The sequence below is a fragment of the Papilio machaon genome, chromosome 13 (genome assembly GCF_912999745.1).
Source record: "Papilio machaon chromosome 13, ilPapMach1.1, whole genome shotgun sequence".
NCBI classification, from domain to species: Eukaryota; Metazoa; Arthropoda; class Insecta; order Lepidoptera; family Papilionidae; genus Papilio; species Papilio machaon.
In genome coordinates this window covers 7749919-7772646 of record NC_059998.1, presented here as the reverse complement: position 1 = coordinate 7772646, position 22728 = coordinate 7749919, and the positions used below count along the sequence as shown (strand labels likewise).

General features: G+C 35.4%; 2 protein-coding genes across 3 annotated transcripts in view; one reads left to right on the top strand and one right to left on the bottom strand.

Moving 5' to 3' along the window:
- Positions 1-16214, top strand: part of LOC106709234 (putative inorganic phosphate cotransporter) — a 41446-nt gene extending 25232 nt beyond the window's left edge. The window contains exons 1-11 of one of the 2 annotated variants that reach the window (XM_045680753.1): positions 4416-4795; positions 11553-11731; positions 12067-12185; positions 12312-12441; positions 12871-12958; positions 13041-13267; positions 13516-13665; positions 14176-14308; positions 14595-14716; positions 14846-14965; positions 15049-16214. In XM_045680753.1, coding sequence (XP_045536709.1) covers positions 4717-4795; positions 11553-11731; positions 12067-12185; positions 12312-12441; positions 12871-12958; positions 13041-13267; positions 13516-13665; positions 14176-14308; positions 14595-14716; positions 14846-14965; positions 15049-15264 — 1563 coding nt within the window. In that variant the 5' untranslated portion in view covers positions 4416-4716 and the 3' untranslated portion in view covers positions 15265-16214. Of the gene's footprint in view, positions 1-4415; positions 4796-11552; positions 11732-12066; positions 12186-12311; positions 12442-12870; positions 12959-13040; positions 13268-13515; positions 13666-14175; positions 14309-14594; positions 14717-14845; positions 15011-15048 lie in introns of those variants that run through there. The other variant, XM_045680752.1, reaches the window with a different exon arrangement.
- A 1052-nt stretch (positions 16215-17266) lies between these two features.
- On the bottom strand, positions 17267-22704 carry LOC106709218 (DNA-directed RNA polymerase I subunit RPA1). The gene is made up of 2 exons (XM_014500971.2): positions 18354-22704; positions 17267-18128 (listed from the first exon to the last, which is right to left on the bottom strand). The coding sequence occupies exons 1-2, from the start codon at positions 22497-22499 to the stop codon at positions 17307-17309; spliced, it is 4968 nt and encodes a 1655-aa protein (XP_014356457.2). The 5' UTR covers positions 22500-22704; the 3' UTR covers positions 17267-17306.
- Positions 22705-22728: the final 24 nt, after the last annotated feature.

Genomic DNA, 22728 nt, shown 5'->3' with positions numbered 1-22728 from the left:
CGAGTGCGGAAAGCCTGTCATTGCAAAGAGTTCCGACAAATGTCTACCCGAGCCGAGGCGCAGCCGAAGGTGAGGGTTGACAGTTGGAACAAGTTGTAATGACAGTTCCGCACGTGTACTAAACAACTAAACAACATTTTTAATACAGTTGCGAAAAAATTAAGCAATTTAATAGAATAATAAAAACACAATAAACTCAACTAACTAAAATGTTTGAAAAATGGCGCCAACCGTAAAAGAATACAAACAGAGATTTTTTTGTTTTCTTCACCCATTCTGGGTAGGCAAAGGGAACTATGCCTTAACGGCCAAATCTTCAGTAGATTATTTTTATTGAAACGAAATGAAAATGAAATTTAATGAGATGAAATAAAATGAAACCTAACCTAATTCATTGAATCAAATCATTAAATCTGATATTGCTACAAATTAGGAGCTTCTTTTTAGAAATATTTGCAAGAATCATAGAAACTTCAATGATTTTTTGGAACGAAGTTCCTTATCGCGCGTTGTGAAAAGGGGCTAGACGGAAAAAATTCTTACGAAAAGTTGTCACGACTTTTTGCTATAGTAAGTATGTTAACGATGAATGAGCGCTACTTCACCATGGCAACGACGTGACAATATATAACGAAAATTCATAGAAATAAAATGTACTTCTTGTGAAGACTTAAGTTTTTTATTCATAGAATAAACATTGGTTCCTTCACTAATTAATAGAAAGGAACTTCGTTCCATCCGGGTGTCCCTTGACACCTCTCAAGTTTTTTTTTTTTTTTTTGTAAAATCGTGGTTAGTTTTTTCTTTTTAATAGACATTATTTTGACAGTTGGGAAAGAGAACGGACGAGTTTGGAAAAGCTAAAGAAAAAGCACGAGTAAAAAGTGTTTTAATACAGTTGCTCAAAGAGTGGCGTATTGCAGGGACGAAGAGCGTTCGGAATGTGGGCTATTACATACTCTTGCTTTTATATACTCGTAATGAAATATACTATTTCGAACCTTCTTTTAATTTTGTCCTGTTGGTCACGTCTTTCCCGGACGCTCTGATGCATCACACTGGCACGCGAACTTCACATATATCAATTATCAACTCGTTCGTTCACCATTCGAGTCGCCGACAGTCGCCCAACATAGTTGAACTTACGAGCGTGGCGTGGCACGTAATTTTAACAAAATGACAGCACGTCACCAAGTTACTAATTTAACGATTAACGGACTTTTATTAACGGAAGTTGAGTTTAACGGAAGTTAACAAAAGCGTTAACACTTTTTGAAGTTAACTTAAAAGTTAATCCGTTAAGCAAAATGTTAACTTCGTTAATTAACGATTAACGGATTAACGAGTTAATGCCCAGCTCTGCTAAAAATCGATTAAACATTTTCGGTATTAAATAACGACGCGTTTATATGCTATGCCTGCCCTCTAGCGGAGAGTTTCTACACTTTGCCAGCCTTTTATCAGAGAGTTTCTGCACTTTGAATTTTGTTGTGGCTTTTTGACGATAGATGGCAGATTTCAAAATGATTATAAAATTATGATACTAGATGGCGGTAACATATCCAATGTAAGATCTTTTAACTTTAACTTTTCCTAATATATTAACAATTTCAGAGTTATATTAATATTAAAAAAAAATTACTACTTGTCAACTTCATCCGGTAAAATAATTAAAAAAGTATAAAAATACTAAATGATACTCTAAAAATAATCTAGATTCTTGTATAATAAACAAATCTTGAACAACACAGTAGATAGGAAAAAATCCAAGTTACTGTTATTCAGCTCCGTTAGTTAAAGTGTACATGTAGTTACTTGTAGCTATACATATCAATTGCCGATATTTTTAGACTCGAGACCGATTCATGCAGTTTTCGTCCTTGAAACAACACGTTAATTCATAAAATTGAATGTTGATTATTTCGCTCACAAAAACTTGTAAGTCATTGACCTGCGTTCGGTTTTTTTTTCCAATTACTTTCCGTTCAAAAAATATTCACTGGAACATCGACGTAAGATGGGTATGAGATTTTGATAAATTATTCCTTTCTCATCTTTTTTAATTAAAAATGGTTTCTAATTTAATATTTCCACCTTATTATAACGAATATAATCCCAATGAACTCTCAATAAACATAAATGAAGAGACAAGCTTGGTTCGCTATTAGTAAAGATTTTGTTAAAAAATATCTATTACTGGACTTGCAACTTAGATTAAGGAAAGAGGGATAAAACTACATTACTTTTATTTTGTGATTTAACTAATTATTGATAAATGCAGTTGACAACATTGAGTTCATTTTTTTGCGTAAAGGTAGGAGGTTTTTAACGTCAACGGTACCCTAAAATTTTAATTCACAACAACAATCTCAGAATACATGTTCCAATGAAACGTCTGCTCATGTCTGAGATTTGAGTGAAGCGAATAAAACGAATATGATATCGAATATTATTTATATCTTTCCTTTAGAACATAAAGTATGTACGTATTATTGCTATAAGTCAAAGTATTATAAATCGTATGAAATCGACATAATAAAAAATACAATGAAAATTACGTGCCTCAAGCATTATTTTCCTCTTTTCTCGTCGTCTCCAATTGTGGCAAAGTGGCCACATGAATTCGCCGAAATGGCGAAGTAACCGCTGCCGATAGACATTCGAAATTGCAGATGCCTTGCCTACCCTCAATCGACGAAGGAGGAGACGCACAAAAAGAGAATATTTAACCTTCCTATGCATCTCCTCCTCCATCAAATTCACCTCCCTGGCCATCCTTTCCTTATAAGAAAAGGGGTGGGAAGGGAAAGAGGACTAAAATTAGGCCTCCGGCACCACACTCATCAGACGAAACGCGGAATTACTTCCACTTCACGCCTGTCTTCTGTATGGTCGTGGTATTTCACCGGGCGAGGCCAATTCGTGGAACTGATGTTGTTGTTGCTGGCGTCTACCACTGTTAAAAGACTAAAGTCATTCTTAAGTTAAACATAACTAGGCATTAGCAACCACGCTGGCTTAATGCAGATTACTTGACTTCACACATATCTTTGAATTTCTTCGACATGTGCAGGTATCAAGATGTTTTCCTTCATCGTAAGAACGTCGGTTAAAGATTTTCATGACAATAAAAAATATATCTACATGACTCTATTATAGAATAACTACCTGTCGACCGCGACTCCGTCCGCGCGAAATTAAAAAAAAAACTTTATTAGTAGCCTATGTTTTCTGCCAGACTATGTTCAACATCCATGCCAAATTTCAGCAAGATCCATGCAGCCGTTCTAGAGATAACTTCAAACAAACATCCATCCAAACATTCGCATTTATAATTTTAGGAAGATTTTAGTAAAGAAACGGTATTTTCTGTATCACAACTTTGCCGCATGGTGTCCTGTAAGCTGTAAGTAAAAACCTGCATGAGTCACCTCTATCTATCTATTAAAGTCTATATATTTTTTACCGTGGCCTCTTTTTGCCTTTGAATACGACGCTCACTCAATTGTATTATTAAACTTTAAGTTATGTGCACATTGAACGCATTTTCAAAGAAATATCTTATGATTTAATTACTACTTGTAGTTATTACTGAATTGATTTCTAAATTTGATTGAATTAGCCTTTAACTGTTGGTTTCTGAGACTGAAATCTCTGTATAAAACATATCGTCATCCCTGTCTATAAATTTCGCCTATATATTCTATGGTATATAATATTCATTCTAATGAGCAGTGTTAATATTTGTTGATGACGTCAATGTAATCAGGATGCTGCAGTGACGAAAGATATAAGTTTAATACAGCAGTTTTATTTGTACGATTGCGTAACTGTCAGTTTTCACTCGGCGAAACATCCGTGTAAAAGGTATCTCTGTTTTTTTTTTTTCAATAATAATGAAAGGGATGACGGTATGTTTTTATGCGAGTGTTTCAACAGTAAAAACATAAAAATCTGCTCTGTGTGAACGGACTCTCCGTTTTTTATCCGCTTTCCGGTGTGCAAAATACAGTCCTTGTTGCGTTAAAGTACGTTAAAAGGTTAGCTTAGTTAATTAAAAACCTATAAATTTTCCTGCGAGGAAAAATATAAAGCTAACAACCGAAATAATAATTATTATTTATTGATGAGAATCTTGAGCTGCGAAATATTTTTGCATCAAAGTTTTCAAATCTAGCTAAAAATACAGAATCACATCGAGTTTTTTATGTAGTAAAATTGAACCTTGATATTTTTTTATCAGACAAACTGTGATCAAACACTCATCTCAGTATCTGAACCGTGTAATTAGTACAGTCGAGCGCATAACATGCAAAAAATTATCTATGTCACGCCACGTAAATAACCTACGTAAGATGCGACGCTGACTGTACATTTTTGTGAATAAACTTTTAGTTCGGCAAAAACTAAAAACTAGACGCGGCCGGCGGCGCTCGAGCACGCGAGTGACGCGTGTGCCCCTCTCCTCTTCTGCCGGTCCCCTCCCCCGCTGTATTTACGGCGGAGGACGGGAGGACGCGGAGGCGTGGGGGAGCGGCGCGCGGCGAATCGCAGTCGCTTCAGAGCCTCGCGTCAGTTTGCATTCACAACCCCGTTTTCCCGCCATGATTCAAACCAACCCCGTGTCAGTCGCCGTGTCTCCCGACAACGTGACGTAGACTCAGACCACCTTTGGTTACTTACGGTTACTTCATCTGAATCCTCTAAGTTTTCATCATGGTCTCCCGGTCTCGCGGTCACGTGCTGGTCTGGGAGCAGCCCGGTCTAGAAGACCAGCGCCCGAAGGCGTACAGCGGTGAGTCACCCGTGACGTCATCGGGAACTACGTGTTTATGCCGCACTTATCAAAACTGATAAGAACGGCATGCGTTCCCAGAGGACTGCTTATTTTTACGAAAAATGTCTGAAAATTTTAGCTTTGCAAAATTTACACAACATTTTGAAATAATGAAGTCTCTATTAGGCGAATAAACAATCTTAAAGGAAAGAATTTAATTTTTTTGTTGTCAAGCTAACATCGATCAAAGGTTGGAATTATCATGTTACGTCTATTCCACGTGGAGTATGAAAGAATCACCTATGTTTCATTTTTAGCAAACAACTGAAAGAAATTCATTAATTAGTAAATTTCATAGATAAAAGTTGAAGGTTTTTAAAGCAGAGAGTTACACAGTCTAAGAGATAGTTACGTCATGAAGATTTATAATAGAATTTAGGTTATGTTCGGGTTGAATTATTTATTCAACTTAGCAAATTTATAGAAAAACTGTGTCAAATGCAAACATTGTGTTGTTACATTTTTGTAATGAAAAAGGCGCATTAAATTACATAACCTGTATTTTTCACAATTTCAGCAAAAATATTGGTTTTCCCGCCATTATTATATCGTCCGCCGAAATGTTTTTTTTTCTACTGTAAATAATATTAAAGAAAAAAATTAATTTACCGAATAGGTACTAGATATTTCTACTACATTTTACGTAACAGTATGAAAATGTATTGCATCATATGAAATTTTTTAAACGTTCCCGACACTCATGTGACCTGAATAATAAAGAACTCCGAGCGAATCTGTTTGAAAACTTTATGGTACACAAAAATAGTTTTCAATCCAAAAAAGTTTAGCTGGTTAAAATTTTTTGCATTATGGTTCAGTGGTCTAATGGCCAGTTTCAAACGTCAGGACTTGAAAATCGAAATTCATCCAAGATAAATAACATTTTCTAGTTATTACATTATTTCAGGCTAAATGTGTAGATTGGTAATTTTATAATTAAAATTGTTTATTTTCCGGCATTAAATTTTTAATTTTGCAAAGACAATCGGAATTCTTAGTTAACTCATTCAATCTTACTAATATTATAAATGCGAATGTTTAGATGTATGGATGTTGGTTAGAAGGTATCTTTAGAAAAGCTTAACGGATTTCGGTGAAATTTTGGCACAGATGTAGAAACACAGTGTAGAAGAACACTTAGGCTACTAATTATGTTTTTTTTTTAATTCCGCGCTGACTGATCACGAGTGAGTGACAGCTAGTCTTCTCGAAGAATGCAAGATAAAAGAAGAATAATTTTAGTTTACATAACAGATGCATCCAATTAATTTATTAGCCTTCTAAGTAATACAGTTTTTTCCAGGTACCAACGTACCTGTTTGTTCGTAGAAGTTCAGGCCCAACAACGATATTGTTTTTTTTTACAATTTACATAACTTTGTATAAAACATTCAGCAATATATGAAATATTACCAGGAAATGTCGTTTGTACATTTTTCTTTGATTTTACCTTGAAATAGAAATTGGATAAATTATATCTCATAATTTAAAGTTGGCGAAGATCACGTATTAGTCTGTTTATTTAGAAATTGCGTCTCATGCGAAATTGCAATTGCTGTTTGGATGACATTATAGATAGGGTGTAATAAATTTAAATAATTTAATTTCAATGTTGTAAATAGTTTTCAAAGATATGTGTAAATTCCACCAACGTGGTAGACTAAGGCTAGCTCATCCAACTCACAGGGTAGGCCCTCATTGGGAACTTGTTGCTGACGACAAAATATTTTTACACAGTACCGCCTACATCTATCAGTTTTCCTTAATTACTCATTCAGTGATTAATTCGACTATTGTAACGTAATAGGAGCATTTCCGAGTAAACAATAGCTGACAAAAAATGTCGGTTCGTGTTCGATCACTGTGACCGCTGACTATACAATCGACAGTCGCTCTGCCGACAATGACCTTGGACTTGTCGGCTCGAATCGTTTCCTATGCGAATAAGTTTACATAACTTTTACATTTACCATACACAGAAAAAAAATGTTTTTCTCAACACAACATTTTCTATAGCCGGCTTGTTTAAACGTGGGTTTTCACTACTTAAACATTTGTATAAGTTTATTTCAGTTTTTGAAATGAGAATGTGTGGAATGGGTAAATGTGTGAATCTTTTTGTATGTGGTATATCTGCACTGAAAACCCATGGTTATAATAAACAAATAGAGCCTTACCATAAAAAACTTAGACAGTGTTTCAAATACTTTTTAGCTTAAACATACGTCTTTATACGTCTTTGATACCGTGACTAGCGCCCGGCGCGGATTTTTAACAAATCATGGTTATTAAAAAATACGTTGAAATGCGAAATGTGATCTTTACCAATAAATAATGAAGTACTTGTCGTGTATAATATAGGTACAATGTGGTGACGTCAGTATCAATCAGCGGCGGTCAAAGGGTTAAAACACGTGTTTAACTAAACAGTATTCTTTGGAGTAATAAAGATACATTTTTAAGATTCTTTATCAGTGAGTTCGTAATTCACGTGATTATGACTGACCCAATTATTTAGGAACATACAAACATATAGTTGTATTTCAGTTTTATGATTACACTAGCTGTCACCCGCGACTACGTCCGCGCGGAATTAAAAAAAAATAACGTAATAAGTAGCCTATGTGTTCTTCCAGACTATGTTCTACATTTGTGCCTAATTTCATCAAGATCTGTTGAGCCGTTCTGCAGATGTCTTCAAACAAACATCCATCCATCTAAACATTCACATTTATAATATTAGTAAGATTATTGTAACTTCGTACGTTTACGTAAGCGATAAAAAATTTGCCTCATTTATAAATGTGCTTCCGCTAAACGTTGTTAATACCCCTGATGAGAAAAAACTCGCCATTTATGCAAATAATGTGTAAGTTGCGTAAGATTTAATTTATTGCTACTTCAGATGATTTGTTAGGATTAAACACCAGCATCATCTACTACCTCTGCGAAAATATAGCGAAATTAATAAGTATTCACATTTTAGTTGATATAATTATCATTGTCATTGAGAAAGTATTTCCCGTATGTTCTGTGAATAGAATTTTCCTTATTATACAAGACATTGAGTAGACGGTCGTGATATCAAAGAGGGGGGCAATCGCATGCCGACGTCACTCTGACAACAAGAGCGCGTGGATGTGGAAATTATCACTGAACGCCGTACGCCGCACGCGTCATAACCTAAAATATATCTGTCAGTTACGTTGATGTAAAACTAGTTGTCGCGCGTGACTCCGTCCGCACAGAATTTAAAAAAAACGTAATAAGTAGCCTATGAGTTCTCCCAGACTATCTTCTACATCTGTGGCGAATTTCATCAAGATCCGTTGAGCCTTTCTGGAGATATCTTCAAACAAACATTCATCCATACATCCACCTAAACATTCGTATTTATAATATTAATAAGACTAGCTATCGCGTGCAATTCCGTTCACGCGAAATTCTACATCTATGCCAAATTTCAGCGAGATCCATGCATCCGTTCAGGAGAACTAATATCCATACACCCAAACATTCACATTCATAATATTAGTAAGATTAAGGACATTTTCCACTATTCAAAGCTGTATAATTGTTTATAGCACATACATCTACTTAACTTTGGTCACATCATTAGAAGCACAGCAAGTGCGTCTGAGGATGCATTACACGTAGTAAGGTTTCCAAAGCCCGTCACTGGACGACTTAATGACACCAAATGAAATTAATTGTTATTTTCTATAATAAACTATTAACGCATGCAACGTTTGTATGTTAATTTTATTTTAATATATTAAGCAGAAACTCCCTGGAGTTTTCATTTATTTTTTCAACAATTATATTTAATTTATGAAACACTTGCCGGTTATAATGAATTCCAATGGGATCTATGTCCCAATGCTCACTCTTTGTTTATAGTTTAAAGTAATCATATAGGATTGATAGCTGCTTACTCAAGAAAAAAATTAAAAAGAAAAGATTGACATATTATTTATGAATTGACGATCTTTTGCGCGCGACTCCGTCCGCGCGGATTAAAATACTTAAAAATTAGCTTATGTGTTCATCCAGACTATGTTCTACGTACGTTCTAGGTTACGTTCCGGAGATACCTTATAATAAACATCCATCCATCCATCTAAATTTTCGTATGTATCTAATAGTAAGATAAACAATATTACAACCATACAAACAATATTGTAAGTAGGAATTGCCTTAACTTTTAATTTTCAATTATATTCAATTTCTTGTTTTTTTTCGGCTAACAGATCGCATGTACTTATACCATAATAAAATCAAATCGACTTCGACTTTTTTTGCCGTCCGACTTAATGTTATTTATGTTGTTTCCAAGAAATTTCTTAAAATTAAAATTTATAAAAATAAAACATGCACAAATTTCTCCCGATTTATCGTAAGCTTAGACATTGACGTCATTTATATATAAATCAAAACATACTTTGATGTATGGATCTTGAAATAATATAAACACATTAAACTAGTGTTTTCTTACAGTACATTTGTATCGTTTTATGACATACAATCTAAAAATATATATAATTAGTAATTAATAATAATATTAAGAAATAAGAGAAGTCCATGTCTACGGGACTAACACTGGCTAATTATGACTTATGAAATACCAACTGCTAAATTGTATTTTTAAAAATATGAAACGCTGTCATATTCACAGAAAAGTTTGGCGAAAGCAAAGTTTAGTCGTACTTTTTTTTTCATTCTAAAAATAACGTTCAACGTACGAAATGTTCTTGGCATTCAGAGCAAAGACCATTTACGTTAAAAAGACATAAAATCCCTTTTTATTAAGCTTCAATTCAATTTGGATAAAATTGATATGGTTTTATGGTGTTAACATCCTATGAATCTATTTTATTACGTGAAGACGAATGTTTCGGCAAAGGAGATATACATAAGCTCTTTAATCTATTGGTAATAATTTCTATTGACAGAAGAATTATTGACAGACCAAAATTTCCCGCCTTTTAAATTGAAGAAAAAGTCAAAGAAATTGTCTTTATAATTATAATTTTGTCTATGGCGAAGTCATTTTTAATGTAAGTTTTGACAAAGTACTGAAATGATAGCTTAATAAAAATTAATAAACTATTTTAGATTAGCCCAGAGACAAAATTGACGTTTTGGCGGCAATAAAGTAAAATGTTGCCAAGTTCTAGCTAAGGTAACATGACGTAGGTACATTTATATGTGACGGAAATGACCTACACAGGCTATTATGAAATATCACGTTTCTATCTTACCGCGTAAATGAATTACCCAGCAGTTAATTTATCATTAAAAAATCAAGACTAAATTACATAACTTCAAAGTAACATAAATAAATTCCATACGTTATTGGCATTACAATCTACAATAAACCTTGGATTACGAACATAAATCGGAATATTTTTGATACTATTTTATGAGCAACAAAGTGCAATAAACTTAACAGGAATCTGCCAAAATTACATTAGTTTGTACGTAAGCGGGAGAATATAAATACAGATAATGCAACGAAACGTAAAATTAAATCTACTACTAATTACGATAATAATGATAATAAATATCGAAAAACTATAATACAATCAGGACATAATTGAATCGTTTCTAATCCGTAATCGTAAAAAGTGATATCAAATGATATGCGGTTTTGTTCGTGTAAAAGGTTTTATATGTGGTTATAACTGGATATTATAGATAATGTAACGCATTATAGACTTATCGATAACGCAGTGTTTATTTAGCTGAGTGTTCTATTTGAGCTGTCCGGTATTATTATAAGACAGTAAATAAGACCGTTTTTAAACTATTGTAATTTGTATAATATGTCAAGAAGTTCTAGTCCCATAAGAAATATCAGATTAAATACTTTGTTTAAAAGACCATTTTTGAAATAAACGACGTAGTAAGCGTAATACAAGTATAAAATTTTTTATACCCCGTTTCCTGTAAAACAAAATTCGGATCGGTCTCAAGGAAATTAAATTAATTAAGAAACGGCTTAACTCACGTTTGATCGTCCGGTGACGGCACCGACTAGTTTAGGACCCATCGGGGGTCCATCTTCAGGGCGAGTGTTTAATCCGAGGACTTCGCGGTCGCGTCGCGTCTCGCTCTCGTCTTTATTATGATGTCAGTGTCACCGGACGATCAAACGTGAGTTAAGCCGTTTCTTAATTAATTTATTATGATGTCTCATGAAAGTTTAAACAATTTAACGGTCTCAAGGAATTAATCGGCCGTAACTCGGTAGTTGTATGGATACTTTATATCCTGCGCGTTGACAATTGCAGATGATCACCGGAAGGTGTCGCTGCGATTGTCCCACGACACGTCACTCATCATCACTGGCACATTCGATGTCTTCTAAAAATAAACTAACTGCAATACAACTTCTATTGACCCCGAGAATAATATTCAATTTGTGTGTAGTCCTTTTTAGAAGTTTATAGAAAAAAAACGCTTTTAAAGTTTGATATGGCGAATATTTTTACATAAAACACAATGAAAAACCCTTAAAAGAAATTATTAGGTTACGGCATCTTTATGGTTTTTGCACGAATTAGGCAAAAGTGAGGGATGCCCCAAAAGCAACAAAAGTTACCAATGTCGTACTCAAGAATTCAAGAAGTAATCTACTCCTATAATTGTAAATATAGTTTCAAAATCGTTTCATTCGTTCGTTCATTAATTCATTCATTTGTTTCGTTCACAGGTGGTCTCGGCACTCGGCACTGGGTGACGTTCATGCTGTTCTTGGGCATGGCGAACGCGTACATAATGCGTACCAATATGTCCGTGGCCATTGTGGCTATGGTCAACCATACCGCGCTGCCCGTGCACAAGGAGGCGATGGACACCGAGTGCGGGAACGTCGATGCTAACGCCACAAACGTAAGTTATTTAAAAAAATGATTGACTGAATGACTGATATATCAACGTATAGCCAAACTGTTTTGCCTAAAAACTTGAAATTTGGTGCACCGATTTCCATTAATACTATGTAACCACACGCTAAGAAATAATTATTCTAGGTATATAAGAATATCCCAAAGAGACCTAGAAGACGAAAGTGTGCTTGAGATTTTTAAACTCCACATGGACGAAGTCAGGTGGAACGGCTAGTGATTATAATGATTTCTTAAAACTTTAATTCTTGACTTGACTTTTTATTAAATACTTGATACGCATAGCAAAAGATAATTGATTGTAAAATCTACTTATCATAGGCGGCGGCGTCACAAGACGGCTCCTTCGTGTGGAGCTCAACACTGCAAGGATACATTCTGTCTTCTTTCTTCTATGGCTACGTCATCACGCAGATTCCCTTCGGTATATTGTCTAAGAGGTAAGCACTAACTATGAAGAAAATGAATACGTCTTTCACTAATTGCAAAAAAAAATCTTTTACCCTTCTTCGATTTTGTGTTGTTCCGTGGGTTTCATTTTAATTGAATTTTGAATATTTGTTTAGGTTCGGCGCCCGATATTTTCTGGGTGTAGGAATGTTGATAAACTCAGTGTTTGGACTACTGGTGCCTGTCGCGGCTGAGGCAGGCTACGAGTGGCTCATCCTCGTGCGGTTCATACAGGGTCTGGGAGAGGTGAGACAGTACTGTCAAATGCTGACAGAGAATCATTATAAGTCTTTAGTAACAGATTTGAAAGTTTTCTATGTTAACTAATATTTATCTTCTATATATATAAAAGAAAGTTGTGTTAGTTACGCCATTTATAACTCAAGAACGGCTGAATCGATTTGACTGAAAATTGGTTGACAGGTAGCTTAGGACCAGGAAAAGGACATAGGATAATCTTTACCCCATTTTCTATTTTTTTTTATTCCGCGCGGACGGAGTCGCGGGTAAAAGCTAGTTATTTATAAATACACTGCCGAATTTTGACTTAAATTGTGTAAAATGTTGGTTGATTTTAAGAATCAAAATTATTCATAACCATCATTAATCGTTTTGTCCAAAAGTAAATGAACGGTTAACTGTTGGAATATTTAACGTAAAACAATTTAATTGTAGGGTCCGATTGTGCCGTGTTCGCACGCTATGTTGGCGAAATGGATACCACCCAACGAGAGAAGTCGGATGGGTGCAGCTGTATATGCCGGTAACAATTCAAACACACATTTATATATTTTGAGTGAGTAAAATGTGAAGGCAGTTACTTACCAGGATATAATAACTTGCAGGAGCTCAGTTCGGCACAGTGATCTCCATGCCACTGTCGGGGCTGCTGTCGGCGTACGGGTTCGCTGGCGGTTGGCCCTCCATCTTTTACGTGTTCGGCCTCATCGGAACCGTCTGGTGCCTCGCCTTCCTCTTCCTCGTCTCCGAGGACCCCGAAGTCTGCCCCAGGATCAAGGAGGCGGAGAAGAAATACATCCTCAGCTCGCTGTGGGGTGCCGCCGGCTCCAGCGTAAGTACCATATTTTTTTATTTTTGGAATTTTAATATTTATTATTAAATTATTAAATTGATTTTTTAATTAGTGCCATTCGAAAGAAAAAGAAAAGAGTTCTCTTTGTAAAGAGATTTGTACATCTAAAGAAAAGATGTTTGAATGGCACTATTTTATGCTTCATGAAGTCCTGGTACTTTATCTACGGTACCCTTTATTATAACAGTCGTTTCTTGGCTCTTATATTAATAATACCAATGACCCAGTCTCCGCCGATCCCGTGGCGCAAGATAATCCTGTCGATGCCGTTCTGGGCCATCATGTTGGCGCACATGGGACAGAACTACGGCTACGAGACCCTCATGACGGAGCTGCCTACATTCATGCGACAAGTTCTCCACTTCTCTATCAAGGATGTAAGTTGATTTATTAGTTAATTTTCATCTGTGATTCGTAAAATTTGCAACCAGCATTTATATCAGTGAATGCATGTTTTATCGTATAATTAAATAAAAACTTCGTAGTAACAAGAAGTTGCAAGTTATTTTTACTCCCGACATAAATCAATGGGAGGTCTCGCGTTAATCAAGTATCGCGCGGAGTTCAGAGGTTGAGTTCAAACTCGTTGACACAATGAATCATGGCGGTCGAGAATTGAGCCTGTGAATCGGAATTATTTGTTATTCGATCAATTAAAGAAAAACTATAAATAAAAGTAAAATTAACTATTTTAATAGTAATGCAAAGATTTTATTTTTTAGGGAATAACAAAACAATTAACATAAAATGTTTTAAATTAACTAAGTTATAACGATTATATTCTTCCAATAATTGCAATCAAACATCGATTAAATAAATTCGATTAAAAAAATCATCCACTTCTGTATTACAGTCGAAGTTTGAATGTATTTTTTTGTGTATTTCAGAACGGATTCGTGTCCGCGTTACCATATCTGTGCATGTGGCTCTTCTCAATGTTCATCTCCGTGGTGGCGGACTGGATGCTGTCCAGCGGCAGATTCAACCACACTCAAGTCAGGAAGATCATCAACAGTATCGGTGGGTATAATTTGTTCAGATACACCAATAGCAACAATCAACGTATCATTTCTGGAGTTTTGTGTTCGAACAACACTGCACTCGATAAATTACTTTTTAAGGATCTGTGATATTGATAATTTTTAAGTAACTTCGCCTTCTTTTATTGCATTAACTTCGGTAATTAGCGGTACACTTTTATATCCATTAAGATATCCAATTCCTTTGCGTTTTCAGGATTCAATCCATTTTAATCTGCTGCGTACCAATAGTTTTCTTGTTACTAAAAACTTTATTAATGTGACAGGCGAGTACGGTCCCGCTATCGGTCTGTTCATAGCGGCCAACACGGGCTGCAACCCCGCCGCCACTGTCGCCATACTGGCCGTCGGCGTCGGACTCAACGGCGGTATCTACTCTGGATTTAAGGTACGTTTCCACACAACGTTGCTTAATAATTTAAATCGATTACTGAAAAAGTTGCTAATGCTTATTATGTTTGTTTCACTTTCCTTATATATTTTTTTAATTTTATATTGTATGTAAATATTTCCCCAGGTGAATCACTTGGACATATCCCCGCGGTTCGCGGGCATCCTGATGTCCTTCACCAACTGCCTCGCGAACCTGACAGGTCTGCTCGCTCCCATCGTCGCCGGCTACATCATTGAGGGCAGAGTATGTACAATGACACATTACATACATTAAAGTACATAGATGAAATCTGTATTCTCTAATTATTATGGCAACATTATTTGCAGCCAACGCAAGCGCAATGGAGGATAGTGTTCTACATTGCGGGCGGTGTGTACATATTCTGTGCGACATTCTACAATATATTCGGCTCTGGACGGCGGCAGGAGTGGGACAACCCCGCAGAGGACGACGCCCTCGCAAAAAAGGCCGCCGCCAAAAAGGCCGATAAACTCCAGAAGAAAGCCGCCAAGAACCCCAATGAAGCGGAGACCGCGCAATAACAAAACTAACCTATAAAGTGATGTGACTTGATAAACCAAACATTTTTAATGAATATGACATTACTATTGTACATTTATATAAATTAAGCGATATTTATTCTGTTACTTGTAGCTGTCAATCTGTAATGTCTGCGATATTTTTATTCTTTGATTGTCATTTTGAAAAAAAAAAATCGTAACTGGAATCGTTTGTCTTTAGCGAAGACAAGACGATTTTCAAATTATATGTAAGTAAAGTTAATTATCAGCGAATTTTAAGTTAGCTTGGAACATATGATACGGGTTTTTGACTTAAAGTACGCTGTGGTATAAATAATCCACTGTCTAAAATTTTGCTCTAAAATTATGATTTTAATTTTGACATTCTCTTAAAAATTAATTCAAATATCTTCACTTAAATAAAAAAAAATATCCCAAGGCTTGCTACGAATAAATATTAATTGAATATTGTCTTTTGGGACCCATAAAGACGCACATCATTAAGGCTGTGATAATCACTAGTAACTGACAGAAAACCCGTATCGAAGCTAAGCTTGCTAATTATGTAAGAACCGTTATAGTATTGTTTATTAATTTATATCGGCTTGAGGGTATACATTAATATATATATAAACATTAATAACTTTGGGTCCAAGATATTACAACAAAAACGTTACCGTCCCAGTCAGTGTCTATATTTTTCTAATAAAATACTCGGTTAACAAATCAAAAATAAAGCTGATTTGTTCCAATACGCTGGTACGTGTTATTTTGTCCAAAAAAAAATACTGACAAAATTGTCCTCGCATTAAATTATTTGTAAAATTTAAATTATTTTATAGAAACTCAAATTTCTTTCGTTATTTTTGCAGTTTCACTAAAATTTGTCATAGACTAAGCATCATCATGTCCACAGATAATCTAGTAAAAAGTCATTTGCGTTTTTTCGCCGTTCGAAATAACTCAAGTGAGCACCAAAACTGTTTTTGCTTCTCGGCGGCAATGCATTTAGTCTATGATCTAGAGTTAGTGCCAAACAGAAATGTGTTGTGAGATAAGTTACTTCCCTCCCCGCTTTAAGCGATTCTTGTCCCGTTAGGTGAAACCTTAAGATATATTTATATATTTTTGTTTGTACGACGTTGTGTCCTAGAGCTAATGTGATAAGTGTTTCATATAATCAATATATTACAATATAAAAATTAGTAATAGTATTATATGAAGACCAGGATTACTATAATTTAAGTCGTTTGATATTACAACAAGTATTATAAATGTGTAAAGAAATTTTAAGGCTATCTTACTGCAATTGTTTATTCTCTCCATATTTTTTTTTTCAATTTTAAAGATAATGTTCAAATTGTAATTACTAAATTCAGCATTTAAGAATCTTCTACATATATATAAATAGTTAGTACGTATATGTTGTCAGGATTCAAATTCATACTTGCAAAGTTCAACAGAATGGCCTTAATATCTTTATAAAAAACTCTTTTTTATAAACACTTTTGGAATTTTTAAAAGTATTTCTGCTATAAAAGTACAAAACCTCTGTGGTGTGTCAAACACATCGCTGTTCATAGTGCTGTGCGAAATAGACAAATGTTTTTTTTTTGTTTAAGCTTTACTTTTAAATGTCTGGAAAATATAACGGATATTTTTAAACACTTACTTTGTTTTATTTTCTTATTAGCTTTTACCCGCGACTCCGTCCACGCGGAATAAAAAATAGAAAACGGGGTAAAATTATCCTATGTCCTTTTCCTGGTTATAAGCTACCTGCCCACCAATTTTCAGGCAAATCGATTCAGCCGTTCTTGAGTTATAAATAGTGTAACTAACACGACTTTCTTTTATATATATAGATATCTATTTGTTTTATATAAGTAACCCTCCCAGTTGTCCAGTTCCACTAAAGTTTTTTCATACTAGGATATGTGCCATCATCAGCTTACGAACATTGGGTTTAGTTATACAGTATTAATAAAATTGTATGACATTTCAAATACATACATTTATTACATTAAATTCTATATGTACTTAATCATAAGACAATGTATTGATTAGTTAACAAATGCACTGTGTTGCAAGCTAAACGCGCCGGTACCACTTTTGCAGAGTTGACCCATCATAAGGCAGCTCGACGCCGATCGAATGTTGTCCGTCTTCGAGTTCAGCACCGCTTCCTTCAAGAATATAAGCGATGATTCAAAAGACATTTGTTGTAATGGAGATGTCGACGATTCCATACCTTTCCGACTCATAGGCTCAAATATTCCGTTATACGTCATGTAATCAGCTACCAGAGACAAATGTCTCGGATCCACTGTGATACCATAGACATTGAACACATTTTGGATCTCTTTGATGATAACCTTGTTGGCGGCCTCTATACCATACGTGTTGGCTATCGCGTGGATATCGTTGCTGTACAACTTGTTTATATCTAAAATATTATTATATTTGAACATTTGCAAAATGTTTATACCCTCCGTTTTGAGGTAAAGCACGTCTTTTTCTTTATTCGTGATAGCCCTTTTAATATTCTTTACTTCGTGTATAACTGACTTTGTGGCTGCCTCTCGTAGAGCCTGGGAAAGATCGACGCGCAAGAAACTTATAGGGAATAGAACAGTTAGCTCGCACCACATGTGAGACTTGGTGTCGTAGGTATAATTCGTGGCGTTTTGTATACTTCCGATAACTTCACTCATCACCCTGCTATCATCCGGGTTCACTTCATTCTGACTCACTTCTAAGGCTTCATCGTCTATTAATATAGTTTGATTCTCATCCGGTATAGCTTCGTCATCTGATTTTTCTTCTTCTTCTGACTCGGGGTCCTCGTATTCCTGCTCTTCTGCTCTCTTATTTCTTATTCTTACCTGTAAATAAACATTACAATTTAAGACATCAAACGAATGAGATGTTCTGCAATGTTTAATTTTATCATTTCCTAATCTTCTTAATATTTTTACACACGATATATTAGACACATGCAATTTTACTAGAGATATCTATCTTAGTTACGCAACAAAAAGATCAGAATAGAATTCATCTTCGAAAAAAATCATTAGTAAACAAAAAAAAAATTATTTCCAACAACTTACTTCGGTATTGTCGTCATCATCGTTCGGTCCCTCTTCGTCGGAGCTGTCGTCGTTCATGTCTTTACCAATCGTTTCTTTTTCTTCTGGAACAATCTCCTCGCCTTCTTCGTCGTCATCATTTGCTTTGCGCCTCTTTTTTTCTTTTTCTGTTACCCACACCACACCGCACGTAGCCTTAGCTTGTTTCCTAATAATAATAAACATTTCTGGGAAAAATTTCTTCATGTGTTTGATAATCTGTGGAGGTTTCACTGCGTACTGAGTTTTGTACTGTGAATGTGGTAAAAACGTGAATCTTAATATAGTTTTCAGTTGTCGCTCTGGATTCGTGACAATTTCACATTCAACATCTATTTTTTCTAAAACATCTGCTACCGTAACCCTGTTCAATTTTTGTCTCAGTCGTTCTGCTTTTTTATTCAAGTTTGGCAAGTTTTGACGGAAAGGTATATCCATGTTCGGAGTTTTAAGCTTTGCTGATGCTGTCATTAGAATTTCCCTCAACCGAGGTATACCTAAAGTAACGTTCATGTCTCCTCTTCCAGCGAAGTGAAAGGTATTTAATGTCATCTGTGTTGATGGTTCTCCTATGGATTGCGCGGCTAACAAGCCCACAGGCTCTCCTGGCGCTGCCATAGATGCTAAATACTTAGCGTTCATAATATCTACAAATTTATCTTTACCTGTGGTTTCCTTATTATCTGTCTCTTGTCTATTTTTTAAGTAGTTTTGTATTAATCCATCTAATTGTTCATTAATTACACCAAATTTATACTGCGGGGAATATTGGCTAATAACCGGATCAGGACACTTTTTCCTTTCGTACTCCTGCTTCTCTTCTTCACTCATCGATCGCCATTTTTTTTCTAGCTCCCAATAGAATGGATCTCTTGTTTCGTCCGTAGGTTTCTCATCAGGTACAATATCTTTCCTTGCCAAAATAGAAAACTGAGTGAAAGGACTTATCCGAACTTTCTCAAATGGATCACCGTGTTTCTTTTTCCATTTTTTCAAGGACTTTTGTGATTTCACAATATCTTTAGTGCTTTCACCTTCTTTGAGTTTGTTAATAGTCGATTTAGAAACTACTGCATTTGAATTAATGTCAAGAAACTCAAATTGATCCTTCTTGAGAAATTGGCATTTTAAAACGTCTAACCCATCTTCTCCGTACGCTACCTGAATAACACTGCCATCCGAATCTCTGACAGTGTAGTCATACGATACAGCCAGACCTTCTAAATGTTTTATCAAGCATCTTTGTAAGTAACCAGATCTACTAGTTTTTACAGCTGTATCAATGAGACCTTCACGACCCGCCATGCAGTGAAAGAAAAATTCTTGAGGTTGTATTCCTGTCATAAACCGGCCATCAATAAATCCTCCGGCTCTTGGAGAGAGATCATAAGGCAAAAAGCTAGGAAGGGAACGTCCAGATATCATCAATGGCGGACGTTTTCCTTCCAGTTCGATTTGTCCAAGCAAGCATGAAATTTGCATAGTGTTTACTGTTGATCCTTTTGCTCCAGACTGTACCATCAATTGAAGATTGTTGTAGGGAAATTTCTCCAATAAACCTTCGGTTAAACAAACTGTATTTATTTTGTTAGTATAAGAATCCAGCGCGCTCTTGTACTGTCTATCTAAATTAGGTCTGAATTTAGGATCTTTTGTTAGCATCTCCCCAATAGTTTCTTTAAGTGTGTCTTCGTCGACATCGACCGGGAGATCCGTTGCTTTAGCCGCAGCAACCCTGCCGATTTGACGAACCAAGCATATTAATTCGTCACGCTTTTTATTAGCTTCATCAGTAACTAATATGTCTCTAACACCAAGTGTAAATCCCAACCACTGTAGATAAAAAGTAAATACTTTCGAAAATGCACTTAATAAAGCACTGGAATATACACCTCCATACAATTCATACATACAGTGGACTAAGCCATATGGTGTAGCACCATAATGAGTCTTATCCAAAACTCCGCTCAGAAGTTCACCTTTTCTAATGATAACTTCAGCTTCTGACATTGTGTTTGAATCATTGAATGGAGTGCCACCAGCATTCCACGGTCTTGGATTTTCCTTCTGCCATGCTTTTGCACTAATCTTAGCCTTTCCAGTCAATGTGATGTAGGGTTTTCCTTTAGGTATAATATTTATAATAATGGTAGATAAAATTTGTTTACCGGACCACAGCATGACCGGTTTGAGAATTGTTGGCGGTAACAATTTGATTTCACCCTTGTGTTTGGATAGAGCTTGAAAAACTAATTGCTGATAGTCTGCCTTTGTAAAAAATGCGCCTCTTATTGACATTTTCACCCCAGAAATGACATGATCTTGAATAAGTCCACTTAGGGGAGTGCCATCTTTTGGTACAAGGTATTGATGAATTACTGACATTATGTTGTAAGCCTCACTTCTAGCTATTTCATTCTGAGGAAAATGGGCATTCATTTCATCACCATCAAAATCGGCATTGTAAGATTTGCAGTTAGCGTAATGCAACCTAAGAGTTTTTTCTCCTTTGAGTATTCTTGCTCTGTGAGCCATCATACTGGGTTTGTGGAGAGATGGTTGACGGTTCAAAATTAATGCATCACCATTAACAAGATGTCTATGAACTATCTTTAATCCTGCAGTCTTATATTCATCAGGAGTTAGAAGTCTCTTAGCAAGGCTCTTTCTCTTTTCAATGGAATCTGGAGGTATTCTAATAACTCTGCCATTTTTAATTTCAATCTTTTCTGCACCAGGGTGTTTGTTTGGGCCATTTATTACCATTTTTCTTAATTCATCAACATTCCATTCAGTGACAGGTACGGGATAAGTCAGTTTTGTGGCAAATGCAGCAGGTATACCAATTTCATCAATGTCCACATTGGGATCAGGAGTGATAACAGATCGTGCTGCAAAATTGACTCTTTTACCCATCATATTCATCCTAATAACACCAGTTTTCTTTTCAATAATCTGTTTTAATCCTTGACTTATAGTTTGGTCCTCGCAACTGAGGAGGTAATTCACTTGTTTTTGAAGGTCTTGCCAGATTGTATGTAGCTTTTCAGGAGGTGACTTGCCCATAACACTTTCATATGCTTGTCTTGGATTTGTTTCAAGACCATCAATGGCCTTCTGTTGATCAGATGATGAAAGGACTTGTAATATAGCTCTTGCTTTGAATGACGAATTCAATATACTTTTGTAAATATTTGTCTGAGGATGTTCCAGTAGTTCTCCTCTTAATACATTGCATGGTCTAACTGATGGTGGGAGAACAGGCACTGAATGCATGAAAAATATGTCACTACTGGGCTTACAGTTTGAATTTTTCAAAACTGGTATGCAATATGATAGAAGGTCTTCATCATTTTGTGTAATCGCACTACAGTAACGTTTTATTTCATCTGGCATTAAAATTTTAATACCTTTCGTATCATCAGATGTCATATTGTACATGATCTTATTATCAGACGTAGTCACCTTGATCAGTTTGTTTCTGCAGTACATACAAGTCTTTGTAATGTTTATGGCTTTGAAGAAATTATTGATTACCTTGGTTCTTAGCTTATCGCTATTTTTACTTTGGAAAGTTTTATTAATTGGATCTTTTGTTTTCAATAGTTTTTGACACCTTCTTATAAGTTTGTTGGGCTTATCAGGAGAAGTTTGACTGTTATAACTTTTAACATCACCAACAACATTCTCTAAATCTAAGGCAGCAGTGACATGGCCTGCCTCAATCAATTCCAATTGTAATTTTAATATAGATTTCATTTTATCGTCCATTTGGATTTTGAAGCACTTCAAGCAGCTGATTCGGAATAATATATAAATGGTTTTGATAAATAAAGGATTAACAACCACCAAAGGCAGTTCAATATGACCAAAATGGCCTGTGCAGTGTAGCATAGTATTTGAACAAGTACCACAAAAATCATTTCTGTCTCTAACGGGGCCTAAAGCAGCATCGTACAGACCTCCTTTGGTAGCATTTCCCAATGAGTCAAATGAAATTGGATTTGTTATTTTTAGCACACTTAATTTCTTTATATCTTCATCACTGAACATGAGGAATTGTACTGAATCAAGATCAAAAGAAGCCAGTTCAGGCACGGTTGAACTAAAAGTGGTATTTAAACCCATGGCTTCTTATTTTATAGCGATAATATCTTCAAATAACCTCTACTATCACACTAGTTGACATGTAACATTTAAACAGATACACCGTGACACATATCTTATTGTGAATAAAAACCGTTTACATTTTGGAGCTTTTACAGTGATTAGCAAAAAACATGGAACTTCCACATAAAAGTTAAAACAAACATGAAAACTAGTGAAAAGTCAAAACCACATGGAAAATTGAAATGGA

What these genes read in the sequence shown, in the direction of transcription:
- LOC106709218 (XM_014500971.2), bottom strand. Translation starts at nt 22,499, where the DNA reads ATGGGTTTAAATACCACTTTTAGTTCAACCGTGCCTGAACTGGCTTCT. An exon ending in ATGATGACGACAATACCGAA is followed by an intron (nt 18,129 to 18,353) that starts GTAAGTTGTTGG and finishes GTTTATTTACAG; the next exon opens with GTAAGAATAAGAAATAAGAG.